Source organism: Carcharhinus amblyrhynchos, chromosome 32, assembly GCF_965287045.1.
Source record: "Carcharhinus amblyrhynchos chromosome 32, sCarAmb.v2.hapA, whole genome shotgun sequence".
Lineage (NCBI taxonomy): Eukaryota > Metazoa > Chordata > Chondrichthyes > Carcharhiniformes > Carcharhinidae > Carcharhinus > Carcharhinus amblyrhynchos.
In genome coordinates this window covers 21,006,755-21,030,725 of record NC_137355.1, presented here as the reverse complement: position 1 = coordinate 21,030,725, position 23,971 = coordinate 21,006,755, and the positions used below count along the sequence as shown (strand labels likewise).

Below are 23,971 nucleotides of genomic sequence, written 5' to 3'. Positions count from 1 at the left end.
TAAGGTCGTGGAATGCCCTGCCTGCAGCAGTTGTGGACTCGCCAACTTTAAGGGCGTTCAAATGGTCAGTGGGTAGGGCTATGGATTACATTGGAATAGTTTAGGTTAGAGGGTCAATGGATTGGTTCCACTGGTCGGCGCAACATCGAGGGCCGAAGGGCCTGTACTGCGCTGTAATGTTCTACGTAAGTGGGGAGCTAGACTAAACCTGCTGGAATGAACCACTTTGGCAGGGGATGGGGAGATTCTAGCAGTCCCGGAGACTGGGTCCACTAATTGCATTTAAATAGTATTTAAAATACTATTTAAATTATTTCTGCACCTCCCTGCTGATTTCCAGCAGAGCAGATGCCACTGGAAATCTGGTGCTGGAAGACATTATTGGGGCAGCAACACATGCGCGAATCCAGTGCGTTGCTCATAGCGAGATTTCCTGGCCTGGGAGAATCGCAGCCCAGGTGTACAAACACCACCAACATTAATTAATTCAATTCAACTTTCAGTTGTTGGATGTGGAATTGACTTAATCTGCAAAACATTGAGTCCGATTGTTGCCAACACCATCGATGGCATAGACTTCACTTTATTTATTGCTGTCTTTATTTTAATCCTCCAAGACCTAATGAAAGAGGAAGAATCTCTGCATATCTGATGAAGACAAGGCTACCACTGGCTTGGCACAGAATTTTAATTCTTGGCAAAGTGCCATCCTTGGTTTGAAATCTGGGATGGGCTGGCTCTCTGTTGGAATCACTACCTGAATTCCCACAAAGAAAAAAGGATAAAGGAAACACATGCACAACTCATTACCAAAAATTTGACAAACCAAGATGCTGCGAGGATGTAGCATGTCGAAAGCACAGAAAGATGCCACATGCGCCATCGTATCAGTGCCAGCCAAAACATAAGCCATTCAGCCTAATCCCACTTTCCAGCATTTGGTCCATAGCCTTGCAGGTTATGGCACTTCACGGGCATATCGAGGCACACCTGTACATCAGCTGAAGGTGTCTGCCTCTGTTACTCTTTCAAGCAGTGACGTCCAGACCCTGCACAACCTTCTAGGTGAAAAATGATTCATCTCCCCTCTAATCTTTCGACCAATCGCTTCAAATCTCGTCACCGACCTCTGTCCTAAGGAAAACAGTCCTTTCCCATCCACTTTATCCAGCTCCTCAGAATTTTGTACATCTCAATCTAACCTCTTCTCACCCTCCCCCATTCCAAGGAGAACAACCTCAGCTTATCCAATCTTGTAGCTGCATTTTCCAGTTCTGGCAACATCCTCATAAATCTCCTCTGTACCCTCGCTAATGAAATTACACCCTTTGTGTAAAAAAACGAACTACATACAACATTCAAGTTGCAGTCTAGCTGTTCTACATCTTGACTAATAAAAGAAAGGATGCCATATGCTTTCTCAACCACCTTTTCGGTCTGAACTACTACCTGCAGGAACATTCACTCCAAGATGCATCACTTCTTCTGCAGCTCTTAGTAATTGCCCATTAACTATACATTAATTAATTAATTATTCTTTGCCTTCCTGAAATGCATAAATCACACTCCAAGCTGAATTCAATTTTCCACTTTTCCCTTCAGCTGACTTGCCCACTGATATCTTCCCATAGAATACCAACAGTGCAGGAGGCCACCATTCGGCCTGTCATGTTTGCACCAACTCTTCGAAGTGCATTTTACCTGGATCCAACCCACCCCGCCTGCCCTCCATCCCCATAGACCCACCACGGCCATTCCACCTAATCCGCACCATCTTCCTCACTTATCAATCACGCGGCCAACTGTTGTGCTGTCTGCAAACATCTTGATCATGCCCCTACATTCACATCCAATCATTAATACAGACCACAAAGAGCAGAGGGCCGAGGACTGAGCCCCATAGAAACCCACTAGAAACAGCTTTCAGGTGCAAAAACACCCGTCAACAATTACCCTTTGTTTTCTGTCACTGACCAATTTTGTTCCAGCTTGCTATATTCCGCTGGATTCCATGGGCTTGTATGTGGGACCTTTTCAAAAGGAATCCAAAGCTCTGAAACCAAAATGCATCCCTTCCATTCAGACTGTCATAAACTATTTCAATAAACAACTATATCTCGGTAAACTGGAGCAAAGAGTCATTTAAGTCATTGGACAACCTGCAGTTGTGACTGTCACATGGCTTTCCAATAACTGATACATTTCCACTCTGTAATTACATACCAGGATGTGAACTGTCTCATACACATTATAATGCCTCAGAAAATTAAATATTAATTTGTTACCACACAACAATTTTGTTTTATTAAAAAAATACATGAAGTACTACCGGATCCAAAGCCTATTGCTTCAATTCCTCTCTGTATCTAGGTCTGGCCTCTGGTGTCAAGCCTTTACATGTAAAATTTGCTATGTTTCAATCCACAAAAAAATTAATGGAATAGTAATTGCAATATATTCCCCAGTGTCCTGGCAGCTTCATTTCTGAGTTAATAATAGAAATCCCTTTTAGAACAAATGATCTTTTAGATCAATCTACAAAAGTTCGACTCCTGAAGATGTTTAAAAGATTATTCCAAGACAAAATTATATGCTAGCTTCATCCCCAGCTACTTACAGGGAATACTTCCAATTGTTTTTCTAATAAAATAAAATGTTGTGGCCTACTTGGTAGGGTCAATAAGTTTGCTCCAAAACTGTTAATTTTGGGGGTGAATTCTGCATTTATTAGCGTTAGATTTATTTCCCAGTTCAGACATCAAGTCAAATATCAAAGTAAAATTTCTTCCATACTGTCATTTTCAAGAAATTGCACGTCAGTTGTACAATAAGAATAACAAGCAAAATAAAGCTTCCTTTACACTTAATTTGTACTGTTCTATGACCGGCAAATGCTTGGTGGGACAGAATAAATCCCCATTTACAATATGCCAAACATTCCCAGGTTATGTACAGCAATGTTTAAAACTAAAGCTCATTTTGTTCTGTCCTATCAGATGCAGAATAAAGTTCCTTTTCTTCTGCTCAATAATAATTCTGCCTCAACTTAAGAAAAGTCCCTCCCTATTGCATCAATGTAATTTCTTCCACTTCTCACATCCGCTTGTGAGCAAAACTGCTAATTTAGGACTAGTTGAATACAATAAAACTTGAGTTCAAACTCACTTTGCCTAGGAAGCTTACACTGAATGCTGTATTTGGAGCTGAAATAGTTTTTATAAACTACAATTCTTATCATCACTCACCATTGTATTCAATGGGCTAACAGACAGTGGCAACTGAGGTAAAGGAAAGCCATCATGATTCAGCATATAATCTCACAAATGTAACAAAAACACTTTCAATCAACAAGGCATCGATCTCCATGCAAAGATCCACTTTAAATAATAACTTTAAATCTGATTTCAACATCTAATTTATCCCTAAATCCACTTTGATACTGTTGGTTGCAGATGCCATTCCTTTGTATGCTTGTGTGGGAGGATTAGCTCCATTTTATGTACAATATCTGGAGATGCACATAACATGCCAAATTGGCTCATGTAACAGTGTGCATACATCTTACCGTTCATTATGCTCCTGGTAGACTAGCCTCGACTTTTCCAGCAGGTACTTTTCAACATAGGCTCTACAAAAGCAAAATGAAAGAACGAGTTAGATCAGAAAAACTGGCAGAAAGCAGCACATATCCCCAGGAATCAATCCACTTAACCTTGGTTGCAACCAGCATCCCCTCATTTGCTGCCTCACCTCATATATCATTCCTTAGGTACAGAGGCCAAATCTGCAATTACTCCAGCTGCGGTCTCACCAAAATGCTGTACAATTGTAGCAAGTCTTCCATATTTGTACTCCAGCCTCTTGTAATAAAGGCCAAGAAACAACCTGCCTTTCGAACTGCTTAATGTACCTGCAAGGTCACTTTATTTTTTGTACATCAATATCCATATTCTACTAAACACCAATGGTTCATCATTTCTCACCATTTAAAAAAAGATCTGTTTTCTATTCTTCCAACTGACCCATTTACTTAATCTATCTACGTCTTCTCACTCCTTCATTTTGATTGGTATCATTAGCAAACGTGGATACAGTGTTTGTGTTGGGTTGTGCATTTGTAATGAAATATTAATGTGGGCTTGAGGTACAAGGGGTTGAATTTAACATTTACATTTTTACAGAAGTTGAGAGTTTATTTGAATATCAAAGGGAAGTCAGAGCCAACATGAAAGATTTTGCATCATACAGCAATTCTATGAGTAAACCAAAGAGGGTATACACATAAGCTTTGTCTGTATAGCGTGCACAAAACAATACTTTTCACTGTATACTAATACATGTGACAATAATAAATCAAATCAAGAAATACCATTGTATTGACCCAGAAGCAGCAACAGAATTGAAAGATGAAAGATTTTATATTTGGAAGGATCTGAGTTTCAAAGAGGTGTCAGAATAATGGAACACAACATAAAGGGGGAGAAAGATATTTTTGAGTTACTGTGAAGAGCTCAGTGGCTCGCTGTGTGAGAAAGATCTTCTAGAAAGAAGATGCAGTTTGAATCAGCTGGGTTTCTATAGTTAAACATCAATAAGGGAACATTGGCTGGAAGGTGTTTACTTGTGGATCTGACCAAATAGGGAGCTTTTTGGGCGTATTTTAAACTAATTTTAAACGCTGTAACTGTAACCTTGTTTTCTTTTCTTCTTGTTCATTAATTTTTTACTTTTAATTTTTAAAATCCCAAAAGTGCTTCTGGACCTCTTGCTGCTGAGATCTTGCTGAGGAAAAGTGGCCAAACTTGGGGGAACCAGCTTCTTCTTCCAACACTGGCACAACAAAGGCCCCACAAACAGCAAATATGAGGAAAGACCAGCTGAGTTAGTTTTGATGCTGCTGGAAGACAGAGTATTTAATATCCCTACAATTCCCCATTAAATTCCACCCATCTCCACCTCTCAAGGATCCACTTTTACACCAGCCTCTTCAGTTTTACTTACTTTTGCAATCTGTTTTATATCTTTGATCGAATTGCTCTTGTATCCTGTTATATTCCTCTGTCAAACTGTTGCTTACCTTTTGTTGGTTTCTAAAACACATCCAATCTCAAGATTACCACTCACCTTAGCAATCTTATTCCCTTAGCCACAAATGGATGGATCACTCTTCCTGCGGAATTTTTAATTCTCACTAGAATGCATATTCATTGAGAATTGCAAAATATTAAACTATTCACCATATAGGTTCATTTTCAAATCTACCTTCACCAATTGATACCTATCCAATTGGTTTTATTTAAATTTAAAATAAAAGTTTATTTATTAGTCACGAGTAAGGCTTACATTAACAGTGCAATGAAGTTACTGTGAAAATCCCCTAGTTGTCACACTCCGGCACTTGTTTGGGTACACTGAAGGAGAATTTAGCATGGCCAATGCACCTAACCAGCATGTCTTTTGGACTGCGGGAGGAAACTGGAGCACCTGGAGGAAACCCACGCAGACACAGGGAGAATGTGCAAACTCCACACAGACAGTGACACGAGTTGGGAATTGATTTAATACTCTCGCTTCAGGCTTATGCATGTCACATGCAAACTCAGTGTATATATGATCATTCTTCCCCAGAGAATCAATCCTTCATTCAAACTTTTAATTAAACTTATTTCATTGCGCAACATCTCAAACAGCCTTTTCTCTGGTTGATTCTATGACATATTGTTCTAGAAGCTGTCTGGAATGTATTCCATGAACTCATCCTCTAACACACTTATATTCACCATGAAGGCGATTTACTCAAATGATATCTGGACTCCTGAAGGGTTTAATGAGGCAAGAATATATCAACTCAAGGTTATGTTTCCTCCAGTTTAAAAAGATTAACAATTTTGGAGTGAAAGTTTCACTAGATATTAATAGGAACTGATAGTGTCTCCACTGAAGAACCTAGATATTGCCTAAACATTAGCTCCAGGCTTATCAGGAGCAAAGTTTTGAAGGATTTGAATATGTAAAACGGCAGTAGAAGTTTGGAACTCTCTTCACGAATGATAGTTGATGCTGGTTAATCTAAAATCTGCAACTGATATTTTTCTGGTCATCAAGGGCAAAGGATTTGAGGGTAAAGGTGGTGATAGGGAGATAGATGTGGTGATGCCGGCGTTGGACAGGGGTGGGCACAGTAAGAAGTCTCACAACTCCAGGTTAAAGTCCAACAGGTTTATTTGGTAGCACAAGCCACTAGCTTTCGATTTAGGGAGATAGGCCTTAGATCAGCCATGACCTCACTGAATGGTGGAACAGTTCAGGGGCTAAGTAGCCCAATCCTGTTCCTACACCAGTCAGATCAAACTTTCCAACTGCAGAATTTGGCCATGAGCTGTTATATAAAAAGTTTTCTACCTGAGGTAACCCTTCTCTCGTTAAAGAAGCTAACAACTTGAGCTGCTGAAAATAACGTGGAGCAGCAATTTCAGTAATCAGAAATTACACCCATTCAAGAATAATTGAAATTAAATCACCTTTAAGAATCAACTTAAAATGTGTGATTCTACTGAATTAGGCACACAGAATTTGCGACTGTTAAGTTTTTATCCTGCTTCTTTCACTTTCCCGAGGCAAAGATCAGCAAAGATGCTGCAGGATTTTTCACATTTAATGGATAAGGAGAAATCAAAAGGGCTTTACTTACTGTCCTTTATTTGCTTAATTATGGCATTTTTGGAAATAAAAATCACTATTGGAAATGGGGTGTTATCGTAGTTGTCATGTCTGTCTGCTCATACTAAAACAACAGATGGATACAATAACTGAAGAATGGCTTCATTTTACAGATGTTTGCCAAATGTTATGAATTCACTTCCTTGAGGGCACATGCCTTTCTCTTCAAAGTTTCCTTCAGTTTGACAAAAAGACATCATAGAAAATTACTGGTGTTATCACCTCCTGTCTGAACAGCAATAAAATAGTAACGATTTGTTGCACAAATCTCCAACCAATTGGTATGGGTAAAATCTTTAAAAGGATGAACTGCAGTCTTTTTGAATTTTGTGTTTAGTCTAACAAACATCAAGATGGGTTTCAAATGTCAACACATTTACCCATTCTTAGACTGCAAAGATGCGTTTGGAAAATAACTGAAACTTCACTATTTTGTGAGTTGAGGTTTGCAGAATGTGCTGTTTAACTTATGAAATATTCAATTTATCCATCAGCACAAACATGGTTATCAGTTTGTCCATCACCAGCCATGTTCACCTCACCTCAAGTTGTAGCATTGCTCCATCTGTCCTGCCAAAGCTATTTACTACATACCAAGGTGTCTCTGAATAATCCAAACAATCTCAAAATCCTTTCTCCACATAGTACTACTTTAGAGCACCCTCTTCTCTTGTAAATCTCAACCAGGAAATTCATAGATTTTGCCAAGAAGTAAAGCGACTGCCTTCTCTGACTACTCCTGGCCATTAGGTGTCAGCCATGAATCAGAAGTAGCACCCTCATCCGAGTCAGATTATGGTTCATCCCACTTCAGAGACCTGAGCATGAAAGCAAGGTTGGCTCTAGGTGCAAGTGTGGAAGCGTCCCTCTGTCAAGGTACTGTCCTTTGGATGAGAACTTACATTGAGAGCACAGTCAGGCCTTCAATCAGATGCAAACAATCTCAGGATAGTATTTCCAGGAAGAGCAAGACAGAGTTCTCCCTAGTGTCTTGGCCCATATTGATCCCTCAATCAACACCACGAAAATTGATCATCAGATAATTATCACATTTCTATTTGTAGGAACTTGCGCTGTGCAAATTGGTTGCCACATTTTGCTAGGTTACAACACTAATTTATGTTCAAAAGTAGTTAATTGACTGTAAAGGCCTTTGGGATTTCTTGTTGTGTAAGGAACATTGTAAATGCAATTAATTTCTTCCTCCCACGCTCCTCCTCCCCCCACACAATTTCTAACTTCCGATTTGTCATCTACCAACAGTACACTCGTTATTTTCTTTTTGTCAATCCTCTCCAATCTCATATTTAGTTCACTCACTTGGGACATAAAGGCCACTGAATCACACCAGACCTTAAAGGGTTGAAAGGACAGTTTCTTGCTTTGCTTAATATGGTCATTTGTGATATTTCGTGGAGAAATTCAACCCTCCTCCTCCACTTGTGACCTACCACTTGGTGCAATTAAGACAGAATTAAATTGTAATCTTTTACGTATGTGCGAATGACTATGGTGCTATCTACTCCACTTTCCAAAAGTCTGTTGCACACTAATTGCTCGTCTGATATCAAGACAAAAGTGAACCAAAACATCAGCAAAACTGAAGCCATGGTCTCTAGCCTCAATTCCAACAACTGCCACAGCTGGAATACAGAACAGATATACAAATTAGGTGCGCTGCCAACCCCAAACTCCTCTTTCCCACATTCACAATTACCAAAATTGTTCGTGCCTGCTTGTACAGCATTGCCTGCTTCCACCCATTTTTCCCATTCTACTGCAAAATCCTAATCATCGAGGTCTGCCTTCCCTCTTCTCCAGTTTTCTCAGGCTCTATGCCCACTTTTCCCCTTGTGTGTAATTTTTCTCCTTACTCTGCAGCTCAGATGCCTTTTTGCATGGAAGGCACAGTTTAATGTAGCCTTCCCACTTTTCTGAGTACAATTTATTCACTAAATATCTTTATATGTGGTCAACCACCAAAAGCTACTGGAATAATGCTCAAGAACTTTTACACTCTACATCACACGAGAATCACATTACCTCCTCTAAGTCAATAAGGTATAGGAGACAAACACACATGGTGGCATTCTTCTAGTACATTATCCAAATGTGAGCCAGCAGGCTGTTTTACAAGATGATGCATTCGTCATTAGCAATCTCATCCTGCTCCTGTCACATTTGCACACAAATCTTGCCAGTAGGGGACAGTGAATTACAATTGAAAGGAATAATCGAGGTCATTTTTTCCTCTTGTCACACTGCAGCACTTCACTGATCATAGCTCAAATTGCATGAAAGTCAGCTCAGAATAGGGGCGAAACCAGCACATATTGATTTTTATTAATCTACAAAACTGGAGAATTCAAACAAAAAATTAATATTCACATTCTCATGAGTCACCAACCAAAATGAGTCTTTAAAATATTGTTTTTACAGCAATAATTAGTTTGGTTTAAGAGAGATTGTGGCAGAGAATATCACAGATAGCTACTGCCTGCATAAACAAGATACTATTGAATGATATTATTGATGTGTTTTCACCCCACATCAGTGATCTGAAATAACATGCTTTTATTGATCAGCATGGTGACTCAGCAACATGTAGCTCCAACGCACCAAATATTGGGAGGCCACAGCTTTGCAATCCTGGCTTTCAAAACAATGAGCTTCTGTTAACTTCCACATCATCAGCTAAAATAAGCGAGGTTACAAAAACGTCTCAGAACAAGGAAGAAATTAACATTGGTGGGACAAGTCATTCTGAGCACTTACTGATGGTCAGAGAAAGGAGTCACATTGTCAAATGCCTGAGCCAAGTTCATCTGGGACCACTGTGCCTCAGTTACAAACCTGTTTTTAAAGCCTGGAACTGAGTGTGTATGATGATGGTGGTGGTGGGGTTATTATGGTGGATGATGATATCTAAAATAATAAATGTCAAGGGAAAACCTGGACTGTAATCTACATTCATTGAAGGTCAGCATTACTTAAATCTATCCTATAGCCCCAAAAGAAGTTGTTCAAAGAAGAAAATTTTAATCAATTATTTTTATTCATTCATGGGGCATGGGTGTCGCTGGCTGGCCAGCATTTATTGCTTATCCCTAGTTGCCTGAGGGCATTTAAAAGTCAACCACATTGCTGTGGCTCTGGAGTCACATGTAGGTCAGACCAGGAAAGGACGGCAGATTTCCTTCCCTAAAGGCCATTAGTGACCCAGATGAGTTGTTCTGACAATCAGCAATGGTTTCATGGACATCAATAGATTCTTAATTGCAGATATGGCAAGTGTGAGGTTATCCACTTTGACAGAAATAATAGTAGGAGGGATTATTATTTAAAAGGCGAAAAGCTGCAGCATGCTACGGTGCAGAGGGACCTGGGGGTCCTTGTGCACGAGTCACAAAAACCCAGGCTGCAGGTGCAGCAGGTGATCAAGAAGGCAAATGGAATGCTGGCCTTTATAGCGAGGGGGATAGAATATAAAAGTAGGGAGGTCTTGCTGCAACTGTACAGGGTACTGGTAAGGCCACAGCTGGAGTACTATGTGCAGTTTTGGTTGCCGCACTTGCGCAAGGATATTTTGGCCTTGGAGGGAGTGCAGAGGAGGTTCACTAGGCTGACACCGGAGATGAGGGGGTTGGACTATGAAGAGAGACTAAATAGACTGGGTCTGTACTCGTTGGAGTTTAGAAGGACGAGGGCGGATCTTAGAGACATATAAGTTAATGAAGGGGATGGATAGGGTAGAGGTAGAGAGATTCTTCCCGCTTAGAAAGGATAGCAGGACCAGAGGACACAGCCTCAAGATAAGGGGGGGTGCAGTTTAGATCAGAGTTGAGGAGGAACTTCTTCACTCAAAGGGTGGTGAATCTCTGGAATTCTCTGCCCGTTGAAGTGGTGGAGGCTACCTCACTAAATATATTTAAGTCACGGGTAGATAGGTTTCTGATAGACAGGGGAATTAAGGGTTATGGGGAGAAAGCGGGAAAGTGGAACTGATTCACTTCAGATCAGCCACGATCTTATTGAATGGCGGGGCAGGCTCGAAGGGCTAGATGGCCTACTCCTGCTCCTATTTCTTATGTTCTTATATTGTTTTATTGAATTCAAATTACACCATCTGTCATGGTGGGATTTGAATCTGAGTCCCCAAAACATTAGCCGAGTGTATGGATTAATAATCTCGTGATAATGCCACTAAGCCATCGTGTCCCTCATAATAAAGTAAAACTCAGTATCTTTTGCAATTCCACTGACCCCAACCATCCTCTCATCTTACCCCAACCTCTTCTCTGCAAAAATCATCCTGTATCCATTCTATAACAGCCTTTGCTGATAATTTACTCTCCACATCTATATTTTTTGATGGGTCATAAATTTCTAATTTCTCTTTTCATTCCTTAGTTTAAAAAAAACATTCATTTGGTCATATGCATCACATTACTCACCCCCGTACAGTGCCAGTCTCTTGGTAGTTCACTTGAATGAATTTACCAAAACGGCTGGAGTTGTTATTGTGAGCAGTCTTTGCATTCCCAAAAGCCTGTTGATGAAACAAAAATAGTCAGAAACTCTGAACACTGGAACAATGGTTTTTTGCTTTGTATTTGTATTGCCCCCAAGATAGTTTATTGAGACATGAAGATCTTTCAAAACCAGACATTGGTTTGGAGTAATATAAACTCAAGTTCTACTGAATACTTAGCCACATAAAAATAAATCACAGCAGTGCAATTAACTTTCAATGTGGATTTCTAGTTATCAAAAACAATTAATCAAAAGTAAATCTGCTGCTCCAAATTTATCGGACTACATTCTTGTTGGGTCTCCATCTATTACCAACAATCAACTCAACTTAATTAACACCCAGATCCAATTCATCAGATCAATGTGTGCACAGACAGGCTCTCCCTGCTTTCTCACCACACGCGCACACAGGCACACCAGCCCACACCAAGACACAGGGTACAAAACTCTCAAAGATAAACGCTCGTATTGAATTCTGGCATTTTGTTTCAGGGAGTTGGGCTATGTGGTAGCCAGCTCCACAATCCGCATAAATGTTGCGAGCACAATCCACAGGCATAGCCATACAGAGGCCAAACCAAACTAAAAGTATCTTTAATTTCATGACATTGCTGATAAAATTGTCTTGATTGGACAGTGCAGTAATTGTATCAACCACGGGTGGAGGGAACACAAGCTGTGCATGATACAAAACTCGTCTGTTTCCTATTAGCTGTGAAGCATTTTGAGGCTAATCATTGCTCCACAGGAAGAAATCAGATGACAAACCAATGACATTTCATAACTGCCAACTCATACAGTTGCTTTTATATGCTGAAATATAGACAAATAGTTTGTCTAATAAATTAATGTTCTGGAAAGTACGGGAAATTATTTCAAATTAGTGAGTTCATATCAGCTAGATTAGCCCTTTTAGTACAGTACATCAAGTGCCATACATTATCAAGCTTGGATCAGACAACCCAGATCATATCTTGAATGTTCAGTTATGGTTACAAAAACACAAGAGAAACATGAAATTCTCAAAGGCAGTGCAAAGAGGAGATAAAAACACAGCTACAAAAAAAAAGGGCCACACGGCCTAATTCCACTTCCCAGCTTTTGGTCCATGTGTCTGCAGGTTACAGTACTTGAGGCGTCTGTCCAGACACATTTTAAATCAAACAATTCTGCCTCAAAAACCCCATCAGGTCATGAGAAAGTTTTCCTCATCTCGCTAATCTTTCTACCGATCATTTTAAATCAATGCTCTCTTGTCACTGATCTTTCTGCTATGGGAAATAGGCCTTTCCCATCCACTTTATCCAGGCACGTCAGAATTTCTCTCATCTCGATCCAACCTCTCCTTAGCCTCCTCCGATCCCAGAGAGAACAACCCCAGCTTATCCTATCTTTTCTTGTTGCTACATTTTCTAGTTCTGGCAAATTCCTCATCAATCTCCTCTCTACCCTCTCCAATGCAATTACATTTGTCTGCAATAAGGTGACCAGAATTGCATACAATATTCAAGTTGGGGTCTAACTGATAATTTATACAGTTCTGCCAGAACATCTCTGCTCGTGAACCTTGGTTAATAATGGGAAGGATTCCACATGCATTCTTTACCACCTCATTAACCTGAACTGCTATCTTCACGGATCTGTGGGCATACACTTCAAGGTGCCTCACTTCCTTTACACCACTCAGTAGTCTCCCATTCACTGTGTCTTTCTTCGCCTTGTTTGATCTCCCGAAATGCTTCACCTCACAATTCTCCAGGTTCAATTCCATTTGCCACTTTCCTGCCCACCTGGTGAGTGTATTAATATCTTCTGTAGTCTATAGCTTTCCTCCTCGGCATCAACCACATGGCCAGTTTTTGTGTCATCCTAAAATTTCTGGATCATTTACGCCCTGTGGAACCCCACTGGAAACAGCCTCCCAGTCACAAAAGCACCCATTTGATTCTGCCATTGAGGCTTTTGTATCTGGCTTGCTACATTCCCCAGATCTCATGGGCTTTTTTTTAACCCAGTATGCCATCTTGGATCTCGTCAATAGCCTTGCTAAAATTCATCAGCTGCATACCTTCATTAATCCTCCTTGTTACTTACTCAAAAATTTAGTCAAGTTAGTCAGACACAATCATCCTTTAACAAATCCATGCTAACTGTCCTTGATTAATCTGTGCTTTTCCAAGTGACTTTCCAAATTTATCCTATCCTTCAAAATTAATTCGAACAATTTTGCCCACAACGGAAATTGGACTTACTAGCCTGGTATTATTCGATATATCCCTCGCTTCCTCTTTAAACAAAGGTACAATGTGAGCAGTCCTCCAATCCTCTAGCACCACACCTGTATCTAGTGAGGATTGGAAAATGATGGCCAGACTTTCCAGTATTTCCACTCTTTTTTAACAGTCTGGGGCACATTTCATCTGGCCCTCGAGATTTATCCACTTTCAAGGATGCTAAACTCATTAATACTTCCTCTCTCCCAATGTTTAGCACATTCAATACTTCAAGCTCCTACCAAACTACAATATCTTTAATATTGCATTAACCACAATAACTTGCCTGCAAGCCAAAAACTTCACCCAAAAGAAGCTTCAGAGTGACACAAAACAAAAATGGCACAGAAAACATATGGGTGGGATTGTTGTCGGTGCAGGCTTGATGGACCAAATGGCTTCCTTCTGCGCTGTAGGGATTCTACGAGCACCGAAATTCTTATGTACTTCATTCACCTGCAGTCTCTCTCCATTTAAATAATAAGCTGCCTTTTGATCCTTCCTACTGAAGTGATGACCTCACACTCCCCATGTTAATCCTCATTTGCCACATTGTCACCCAATCATCCAATCTATTTCGTACTGCAGAATCACAATATCCTCCTCATAACGTGTCCTTCCACCCATCTTCATATCAGCAGCAAATTTGGAAACCTCACATTCTGTTCCTTCCTCCAAGGCATTAACGTGAATAATAAAGTAAATAGTAAAGCAGATAGTAAAATAAATACTGAATAGTAAACATTGAAGCAAAGTGGGATTACACTATTGCAGCAGAACCATGGGGCGAATGTCGTAATATACCTGAATATAATTATTTTTAAGTTAAACTTTCTAAGTCTTTAATTTGTCTCAGAATAGTGGAATTCATTACCATAGGAAGTAGTTGATACCAAAACACTGAACGTATTCAAGAGGCAGCTGGATACAGCAGTTGGGACAAATGGAATCAAAGGTTATGAGGAGAAAACAGGATTAGGCTATTGAGTTGGATAATCAGCCATGATGGTGATTAATGGTGGAGTAGCCTCAAAGGGCCAAATGGCCTCCTCTTCCTACTTGTTTCTATGAAATGAAAGGATTCCCATCTTCTCCTCCACTACTGTCCCAGTTTAGTGGCATCATGTATGGAAAAATTGAAGTCATCTGGTTTTTGTTTTCTAACGGATGGAAACTCTTAAGTGTCACACATCCTCACTTTCTGCCTCTTTACAACAACAGAAAACTTTATACAAAGAACGAGTAACAACGGCAAATTTGGTGCGTTTCAAGAACATAAGAATTTCGAGAATGTAAGAAACAGGAGGAGTGGGCTATACAGCCCCTCAAGTCTGCCCCACTATTCAATGGTTGAACTGATCTTCAAATCCACTTTCCAGCCTGTTCCACTGGAAAGTGGATTTGAAGATCAGATCAACAACCGTCTTGTTGAATTCCCCTCAAGTTCAAGAATTGAAATCTATTCAAGATTGATATAGACAATGACTTCACAGGCCTGTAAATACAGTAAACATTCACAACCCTCTTTAAAAAACTCAACTCTACCTTAAAAGGGTGATCCTTCATTCTGAGAAATTCGCGCATAAAAGAAATACCCTCTCAGCATCTCTCGATCTTCTAAACTCCAATGAGTATAGGCTGAACTTTTCCTCATGAGACAAATCTAGTCATCCTGTGAATCAACCCACTGAATCTTCTCTGAACTGCTTCCAATCTAAGTATATTCCTCCTTATATAGAGACCAAAACTGTACAGAGTACATCAGGTGCAGTCTTACCAATGTCCTGCACAGTTGTAGCAACACTTTCCTACTTTTATATTCCACCCCCTTGTAATAAAGGTCACATTCCATTTGCCTTCCAAATTACTTCCTGTGACTGCATAATAACTTTGTGATTAATGGAACCCAGATTCCTCTATACTGCGGCATTCTATATATTCTCTCCATTTAAACAGTGTTCTGCTTTTCTATTCTAAATGCTGAACGATCTCACATTTTCTGACATTATATCCCATCTGCCAATTTTTTGAACACTCAACAGATCTTTCAGACTCTTGGTATACTCCTCACAAATTGCTTTTCCACCTACTTTTGGATCATCAGCAAATTTGGCTGCAAAAACTCAGTCTCTTTATGATACAAATTTTAAATAATTGAGGCCCCTGTACCCCACCAATTACAGTTAACTAAGCTGAAAATAACTTATTTGTCCTGTTTCCTATTAATCAATCCTCCATCCATGCTTATATATTACCCCTATCATCAGTACTTCTCTTGCATAATACCTTATTGACAGCACGGTCGCGTAGTTGTTAACACTGCTGCCTCACAGCGCCAGGGACCTAAGTTCAATTCCCAGCTTGGGTCACTGTCTGCGACGAGTCTGCACATTCTCCCGTATTTGCACGAGTTTCATCCAGATGCTCTGGTTTCCTCCCACAGTCCGAAAGACGTGCTGCTTAGGGTGCATTGGCCATGCTAAATTCTCTCTCAGTGTACCCGAAGAGGCGCCAGAGTGTGGCGACTAGGGGATTTTCACAGTAACTTCATTGCAGTAAGCCTACTATTAAATAAACTTTATCAAATATGTTTGGAAATGTAAATACATTAAATCTATTGGTCCTTCTTTATCCACCTTGCTTGTTATAAAGAACTTTAATAAATCCATGAAACACCATTCCCTCTTCATTAAAACTATGCCGACTCTATTTATATTATCTAATGCCCCACCTTGATAGGAAGTCCAGCACTTTCCACAATGACGGATGTTCTAAAATTTAAAGTTTCTATATTAATGTCACAAATAGGCTTACATTAATGCTCAATGAAGTTGCTGTGAAAATCCCCTAGTCACCACACTCTGACGCCTGCTCAGGTACACTGAGGGATAATTCAGTACAGCCAATACACCCTAACCAGCATGTCTTTTGGACTGTGGGAAGAAACTGGAGCACCCAGAGGAAACCCACGCAGAAACAGGGAAAAAGTGCAGACTCCGCACAGTGACCCAAACTAGGAATCGAACCCAAATCCCTGGCGCTGTGAGGCAGTAGTGCTCATTCATTGGTTGTGGGCATTATTGGCCATGCCAATAATGCCCACCCTAACTTGCTTCTCCGAGTGGAGGTCAGTGACGAGTGGTGTGCCGCAAGGATCGGTGTTGGGTCCATTGTTGTTTGTCATCTATATCAATGATCTGGATGATAATGTGGTAAACTGGATCAGCAAATTTGCTGATGATACAAAGATTGGAGGTGTAGTGGACAGTGAGGAAGGTTTTCAAAGCTTGCAGAGGGATCTGGGCCAACTAGAAAAATGGGCTGAAAAATTGCAAATGGAATTTAACACTGACAAGTGTGAGGTATTGCACTTTGGAAGGACAAACCGAAGTCGAACGTACAGGGTAAATGATAGGACACTGAAGAGTGCAGTTGAACAGAGGGATCTGGGAATACAGATACAGAATTCCCTAGAAGTGACGTCACGGGTGGATAGGGTCATAAAGAGTGCTTTTGGTACACTGGCCCTTATAAATCAGAGTATCAAGTATTAAGGTTGGAATGTCCTGGTAAGATTGTGTAAGGCATCGGTGAGGCCAAATTTAGAGTATTGTGTACAGTTTTGGTCACTTAGTTACAGGAAGGATGTAAATAAGGTTGAAAGAGTGCAGAGAAGGTTCACAAGGATGTTGCCGGGACTTGAGAAGTTGAGTTACTGAGAGAGATTGAATAGGTTAGGACTTTATTCCCTAGAGCGAAGAAGAATGAGGGGAGATTTGATAGAGGTGTATAAGATTTTGATGGGTATAGATAGAGTGAATGCAAGCAGGCTTTTTCCACTGAGGCTAGGGGAGAAAAAAAACCAGAGGGCATGGGTTAAGGGTGAAAGTAGAAAAGCTTAAAAGGAATATCGGGGGGATTCTCCACGCAGAGAGTGGTGGGAGTGCGGAATGAGCTGCTGGATAAAGTGGTAAATGCGGGCTCACTTTTAACATTTAAGAAAAACTTGGACAGGTTCATGGATGAGAGGGATGTGAAGGGATATGGTCCAAGTGCAGGTCAGTGGGACTAGGCAAAAAAAAAATGGTTTAGCACAGACAAGAAGGGCCAAAAGGCCTGTTTCTGAGCTGTAATTTTCTATGGTCCTAGGGTTCTAACTGCCCTCAAGAACCGTTGCAGTCCTGTGGTGCAAGTATACCCATAATGCTGTTAGGGTGAGAGTTCCAAGATTTTGATCCACTGTCAGTGAAAGAATGGTGATGTATTTTCAGGTCAGGATGGTAACCTCAACACTTGTAGTGGTGTTCCCGGCTATCTGCTGCTCTAGTCCTTCATTGGTAGTGGTCACAGGTTTGGAAGTTGATGCCTAAGGAGCCTTGGTTTTTTTAAATTTTATTTATTATCACATGTATTAGTATACAGTGAAAAGTATTGTTTCTTGCACGCTATATAAAGCATACCATACATAGAGAAGGAAATGAGAGAGCACAGAATGTAGTGTTACAGTCATAGCTAGGGTGTAGAGAAAGATCAGCTTAAAATAAGGTAGGTCCATTAAAAAGTCTGATGGCAGCAGGGAAGAAGCTGCTGTTGACTTGGTTGGTATGTGACCTCAGACTTTTGTATCTTTTTCCCAACGGAAGAAGGTGGAAGAGAGAATGTCCGGGACATGTGGGGTCCTTAATTATGCTGGCTGCTTTGCCGAGGCAGTGGAAGATGTTGACAGAGTCAGTGAATGGGAGGCTGGTTTGTGTGTTGGACTGGGCTACATTCATGACTTTTTGTGGTTTCTTGTGGTGTTGGGCAGAGCAAGAGCCATACCATGCTGATACAACCAGAAAGGATGTTTCTATGGTGGATCTGTAAAAGTTGGTGAGAGTCTTAGCTGTGTTTGTGGGCTTTCGTAACTATAGTGTCGGCATGGGGGGACCAGGACAGGTAACTGGTGATCTGGACACCTAAAAACTTGAAGCTCTCAAGCATTTCTACCTCTACCCTCTGATCCGTAAGCATTCACTGTGAACAGCAGTCGCATACATTAATGTCACACTTCAGGAACTAACATAGAACACTACAGCACAAACAGGCCCTTCGGCCCTCAAGTTGCACCGATCACATCTATACCTACCAAGCCATCAAACTATCTGTAACTTCCAATGCCATTAGATCCCGTATACTCATCCAGAAGTCTTTTAAAAGGCCCCTGCGAGTTCGCCTCTACCACCACCGACGGCAGCCGATTCCACTCACTCACCACCCTCTGAGTGAAAAACTTTCCCCTAACATCTCCTCTGTACTTGCTTCCCAGCACCTTAAACTTGTGTCCTCTCATAGCGACCATTTCAGCCCTGGGAAATTGCCTCCGAGAATCCACCCTATCTATTGCTCTCAACATTTTATAAACCTCTATCAGGTCGCCTCTCAACCTTCGTCTCTCCAGGGAGAAGAGACCTAGCTCCCTATCTTCATAAGGCATGCCTCCCAATCCAGGCAACATCCTTGTAAATCTCCTCTGCACCCTCTCAATAGCTTCCATGTCCTTCCTGTAGTGAGGCGACCAGAACTGCGTACAGTACTCCAAGTGGGGTCTGACAAGGGTCCTATAAAGTTGCAGCATTACCTCCCAACTCCTAAACTCAATCCCTCGATTAATGAAGGCCAGTACACCATATGCCTTCTTGACCAGATCCTCCACCTGCGAGGCCGATTTAAGAGTCCTATGGACCCGGACCCCAAGATCCTTCTGCTCTTCAACCCAGCTAAGACTCCTACCCTCGATATTGTACTCCTGCATCCCGTTGATCCTGCCAAAATGGACCACTACACATTTATCCGCGTTGAAGTCCATCTGCCACTTCTCCGCCCATTCTTGCATCCATAAGAACATAAGAAATAGGAGCAGGAGTAGGCCACCTAGCCCTTCGAGCCTGCCCCGCCATTCAATAAGATCATGGCTGATCTGTCGTGGCTCAGTTCCACTTTCCCGCCCTCTCCCCATAACCCTTAATCCCCTCGCTTATCAAGAACCCATCAACCCGCTTCTTAAAAATATTTAGCGAGGCAGCCTCCACCACTTCAACGGGCAGAGAATTCCAGAGATTCACCACCCTTTGAGTGAAGAAGTTCCTCCTCAACTCCGTTCTAAACCGCCTCCCCTTTATCTTGAGGCTGTGCCCCCTAGTCCTACTATCCTTTCTGAGCGGGAAGAGTCTCTCCACCTCTATCCTATCCATCCCATTCATCATCTTATACGTCTCAATGAGATCTCCCCTCATTCTTCTAAACTCTAGCGAGTACAAGCCTAGTTTATTCAGCCTCTCCTCATAGCTCAATCCCCTCAACTCCGGTATCAGCCTAGTAAACCTCCTCTGCACTCCCTCCAGGGCCAAAATATCCTTGATATCCTATCAACGTCACGCTGCAACTTCAACTAAGTGGTACCTGACATTGGAATTAACTCAAAGACATAGCTCAGACTTGTTTGAACAATGTTATTTGAATTTTTGGTGGGACCAAATGATAAGTTGCTCCATGAAGGAGTATTCGAAGATATGAATACAAATTCTCCACATGCCATGTTCTCAATCTCACAGGGTGTTCAGAATTAGATATTTAGTAAGGATTCGGTACTTCCCGTATGCAAGTAGGAAATGCAAAATTGATGGCCAACAGAAGAAATGCCTCCAGATGCAATTGCTGAACAGGAATGAGAGACATCCAAGGCAAGGTAAACTGCCAGTCTGTATGGCTGAGACCAGTAAAACTTATACTAATGTATGAGAAGAAAACTAATTTTACTTTTTTTTTAAAATACTGATTTTAATTGCAAATAAATCACAATCTCAGGTTTGCCTTAAGCATTGCCCCAGTCCAGTAGACTTCAGTTTATTGAGACTATTGGAGCACTGCAATCCAATCTAATTTCCTTTCAAATTTTACATGAAATCTGCAAAGATAAAAAAACCACAATGTGACGCTCAAAAAACACTGAATAAATAATTTAATGTGAAAAAAGGACAAGATTGGACCTTTGTCTACTGTAATTGTCATAATCATAGAAAATAGCAGATGTATTATTATCGATAAGACCATGATTATCTGGATTACAGCAGCAAAAATTCAAGAGTCTCATGCAATAACATAATTTGACTTGCTCAAAAACTGCAAATTAGCATTCCTAGTCACAAGATATGAATTATATGTAGTGTGTGACAGAATCCATGGTTTAAAAGCTTGTAATTTTTAAGACAGAGCTTAAGGTCATAAGAAAAGGGAGCAGAATTAGGCCATTTGGCTCACTGAGTCTGCTCTGCCATTCAACCATGACTGATATTTTTCTCATCTCCATTCTCCTGCCTTTTCCTCATTAGGCCTGATCCCTTATTAATCAAGAACCTAACTATCTCTGTCTTAAAGCCACTCAATGACCTGGCCTCCACAGCCTTCTGTGGCCAAGAGTTCCACAGATTCACCACACTCTGGCTGAAGAAATTCCTCCTCTCTGTTTTAAAGGATCATCCCTTTAGCCTGAGGTCACGTCCTCTGGTTTTAGTTTTCCTACTAGTGGAAACATCCTCTCTACATCCACTCTATCCAGGCCTCGCAGTATCCTGCAAATTTCAATAAGATCCCCCCTCATCCTTCTAAACTCCAATGAGTGCAGACCCAGAGTCCTTAACCATTCCTCATACGACAGACGCTAACTGAAAAAGGAGAAACTGAGAAAAGGGAAACTGACCATCCCAGTTCTAAGGAAATTGAGACTAAAACTAAGACCTCTGGTTGAAACTATATAAAAGATAACAGAGCCATCAGAGATGATGAGCAGTTCAGTAGTGCAGTGCATGCAGGCTGAGGATGACTTGGGTTAGATCCAGAAGCGGAGAATAAGTAAAGCCATGGCTGTTATTTCTGTGACTTGAAGAAAGGTAATATTAATGGATCTAAGCCACCCAGACCATCACGTGTAGAGTTGTGGATGTTCTGCAGGAGTGTGTCTTTTTGATAAAGGCCATGTCAGTGGAATTTGGGTTGGTTGTACACTGCTGTCAGCTGAGGATAGGGTTAAATTCTAAGCAACACTGAAGTGTTTTATGACTTCTGAACGACTTTGTGACTGAATTTGTTGACATATATGCTGGATGGAGCATCCTGCTAATACTATCTATCTCAGTCTGCCATTTAATGTGTAATTCATCGTTTCTAATCAATCACAATTTGCCCATTAATTCACATTTAACTTGTGTTGATTCTGGATTTTAGGGTATAGGAGATTAGCCAAGATAGTCTTTAGTGTTTGCTTTGGTTGTCTCTCATCTCTTATAAATTATGTGGTTTAAAATTGTGGCTTCATTCTTTTGGTCAGTAATAGAGATTTTGGATTTCTTCTTTTTGTTTAAAAAAAGACTACTGGTCTCGACCAAGATCATAACAAATGGCATATATGCACAAGCACGAGAATGTCTAAAAGTTCAAAATCCACCGTGAAGAATTGTGTACAAATGCATTTCTTACCAGGATCTCAAAAGCAATGAACCTTGATTTAACTTTGACTCTCAACATAAAAATATATGCTGCCCGCAGGCCCTTTTTGCATCTCATTAACTTGAAGGGTTTTTTTTCCAAAAGAAACCCATCAAGTCAGCCTATGTACGTAGCCAGAGAAATTAGGTCAGGCTGCATGGGAAGAGTATACATATCTCGAAAATTTCAAAGATATTGCCTCTGGCAAAGACACAATCATATTTTTTAATAAAAGCATCAATGAAATAAGTTTGTTCTTTAAAATTAAGAGGAAACTCAACATTGATTTTTGATGCTGGCAGCAAAATATCATAACTGTCAATTGCATTGCTGACACACAATTGATCTCTTTAAATATGTCCAGAAATGCATTTTAAACTAATTCTTTGTTCTTTTTAACTCCACTGGCAACATATAGTGATAGAATTTTTGCTTGGAAATCCCTCCATTATAAATAGTAAAAATACCTTTTACACTCAGAATTATTGGTAACTGTTTTTACAAATGAGCCAGTAATTTGAATTCATAGTGTGTCTTTAACAGACATGGCTTTACATTGCACAGAAAACATCTCCAACAAAGGGGAAAGTATTGAGGGGAGTCAGAAAGGAAAATGGGCCAGTTTACGCTATTTATATAAAAAGCTACAACTCCCGTGGGACAGATCATAACGTACCACTGAACATCACAGGCGACCAATCACCACGGTCTACAACCTGTACTTCTTAGAAATTGTGATGTGGATGTGCTGGCGTTGGACTGGGGTAAACACAGTAAAAAGTCTGACAACACCAGGTTTTAGTCCGACTGATTTATTTGATAGTAAACGCACAAGCTTTCGAGGTTTCCCTCTTCACCTGACGAAGAGGGAAACCTCGAAAGCTTGTGTGTTTACTATCAAATAAATCGGTTGGATTAAAACCTGGTGTTGTCAGACTTTTTACTTCTTAGAAATCACCATAGGCTGCCATTGCCCTTGGCATTTGCTAGAACACATAACTATGCCAATGCTGTGCTAATTCCCTCCATGTGTGCTTACACAGAATTCACAGGGAGCCCCAGGTGTTCTCATACCTTAAATACACCGAGTATTAAAAATGAAACAGGTGGCATAGTGGTATTGTCCAGAGAGCTAGGGCAATGATCTGGGGATCCAGATTCAAATCACACTATGGCTGATGATGAAATTGAGTTCAATAAAAATCTAATGATGCTCATGAAACCATTGTTGATTGTCTTTTAAAAACTTAATTGGATTCACTAGAGTCCTTTAGGGAAGGAATTCTGCTCTCCTTAACAGGTCAGGCCTATGTGTGACTCCAGATCCAGTGATGAGAGAGACTAGGTCAATTAGGAACGGACAATGAATGCTGACCCAGCCAGTGACGTCCACATCCAGTGAATGAATAATAAAAAACTTAAAGAATCTTGCTCTTCCTTTTTATGACAATACAAACTGGATATCAAGGTTACATATTTTTAAGTAAATTAAATAATTGGGATTTGTGTTTTAGAATGTTTAATTAGTAACTGTTTCAACTGTGAAAAAAAGTTTCGTACATTGATGTTATTCGGTTATTAAAATAGCCATGAATAGAATACTCAAAACAAAACTATTTCTTAACATGTATTTTTTAAGAAGTGTAAACACATAATACTCAGAAGAGATGTCAGCAGAGAAGACCACCTCCTGACTAAGATTGTGAAATGGAGCAATATGGAGAGGCAATGGCCTAGTGATATTATCACAAGACTATTGATCCACAAACTCAGTTAATGTTCTGGGGACCTGGGTTCGAATCCCACCGTGGTAGCTGGTGGAATTTGAATTCAATAAAAAGTATTTGGAATTAAGGATCTACTGATGACAATGAAACCATTGTCGATTGTCGGAAAAACACATCTGGATCACTAATATCCTT

At 40.5% G+C, this 23,971-nt stretch overlaps 1 protein-coding gene across 4 annotated transcripts in view; it reads right to left on the bottom strand.

Moving 5' to 3' along the window:
- The window catches only part of myo9aa (myosin IXAa), a 311,787-nt gene that overhangs the window by 161,500 nt on the left and 126,316 nt on the right, over window positions 1–23,971 (bottom strand). For all 4 annotated transcript variants that reach the window (XM_080216194.1, XM_080216195.1, XM_080216198.1 and 1 more), the window contains exons 3-4: window positions 11,175–11,269; window positions 3,566–3,628 (exon numbers count right to left, since the gene is read on the bottom strand). In XM_080216194.1, the coding sequence (XP_080072320.1) occupies window positions 3,566–3,628; window positions 11,175–11,269 (158 nt within the window). The remainder of the gene's footprint in view (window positions 1–3,565; window positions 3,629–11,174; window positions 11,270–23,971) is intronic.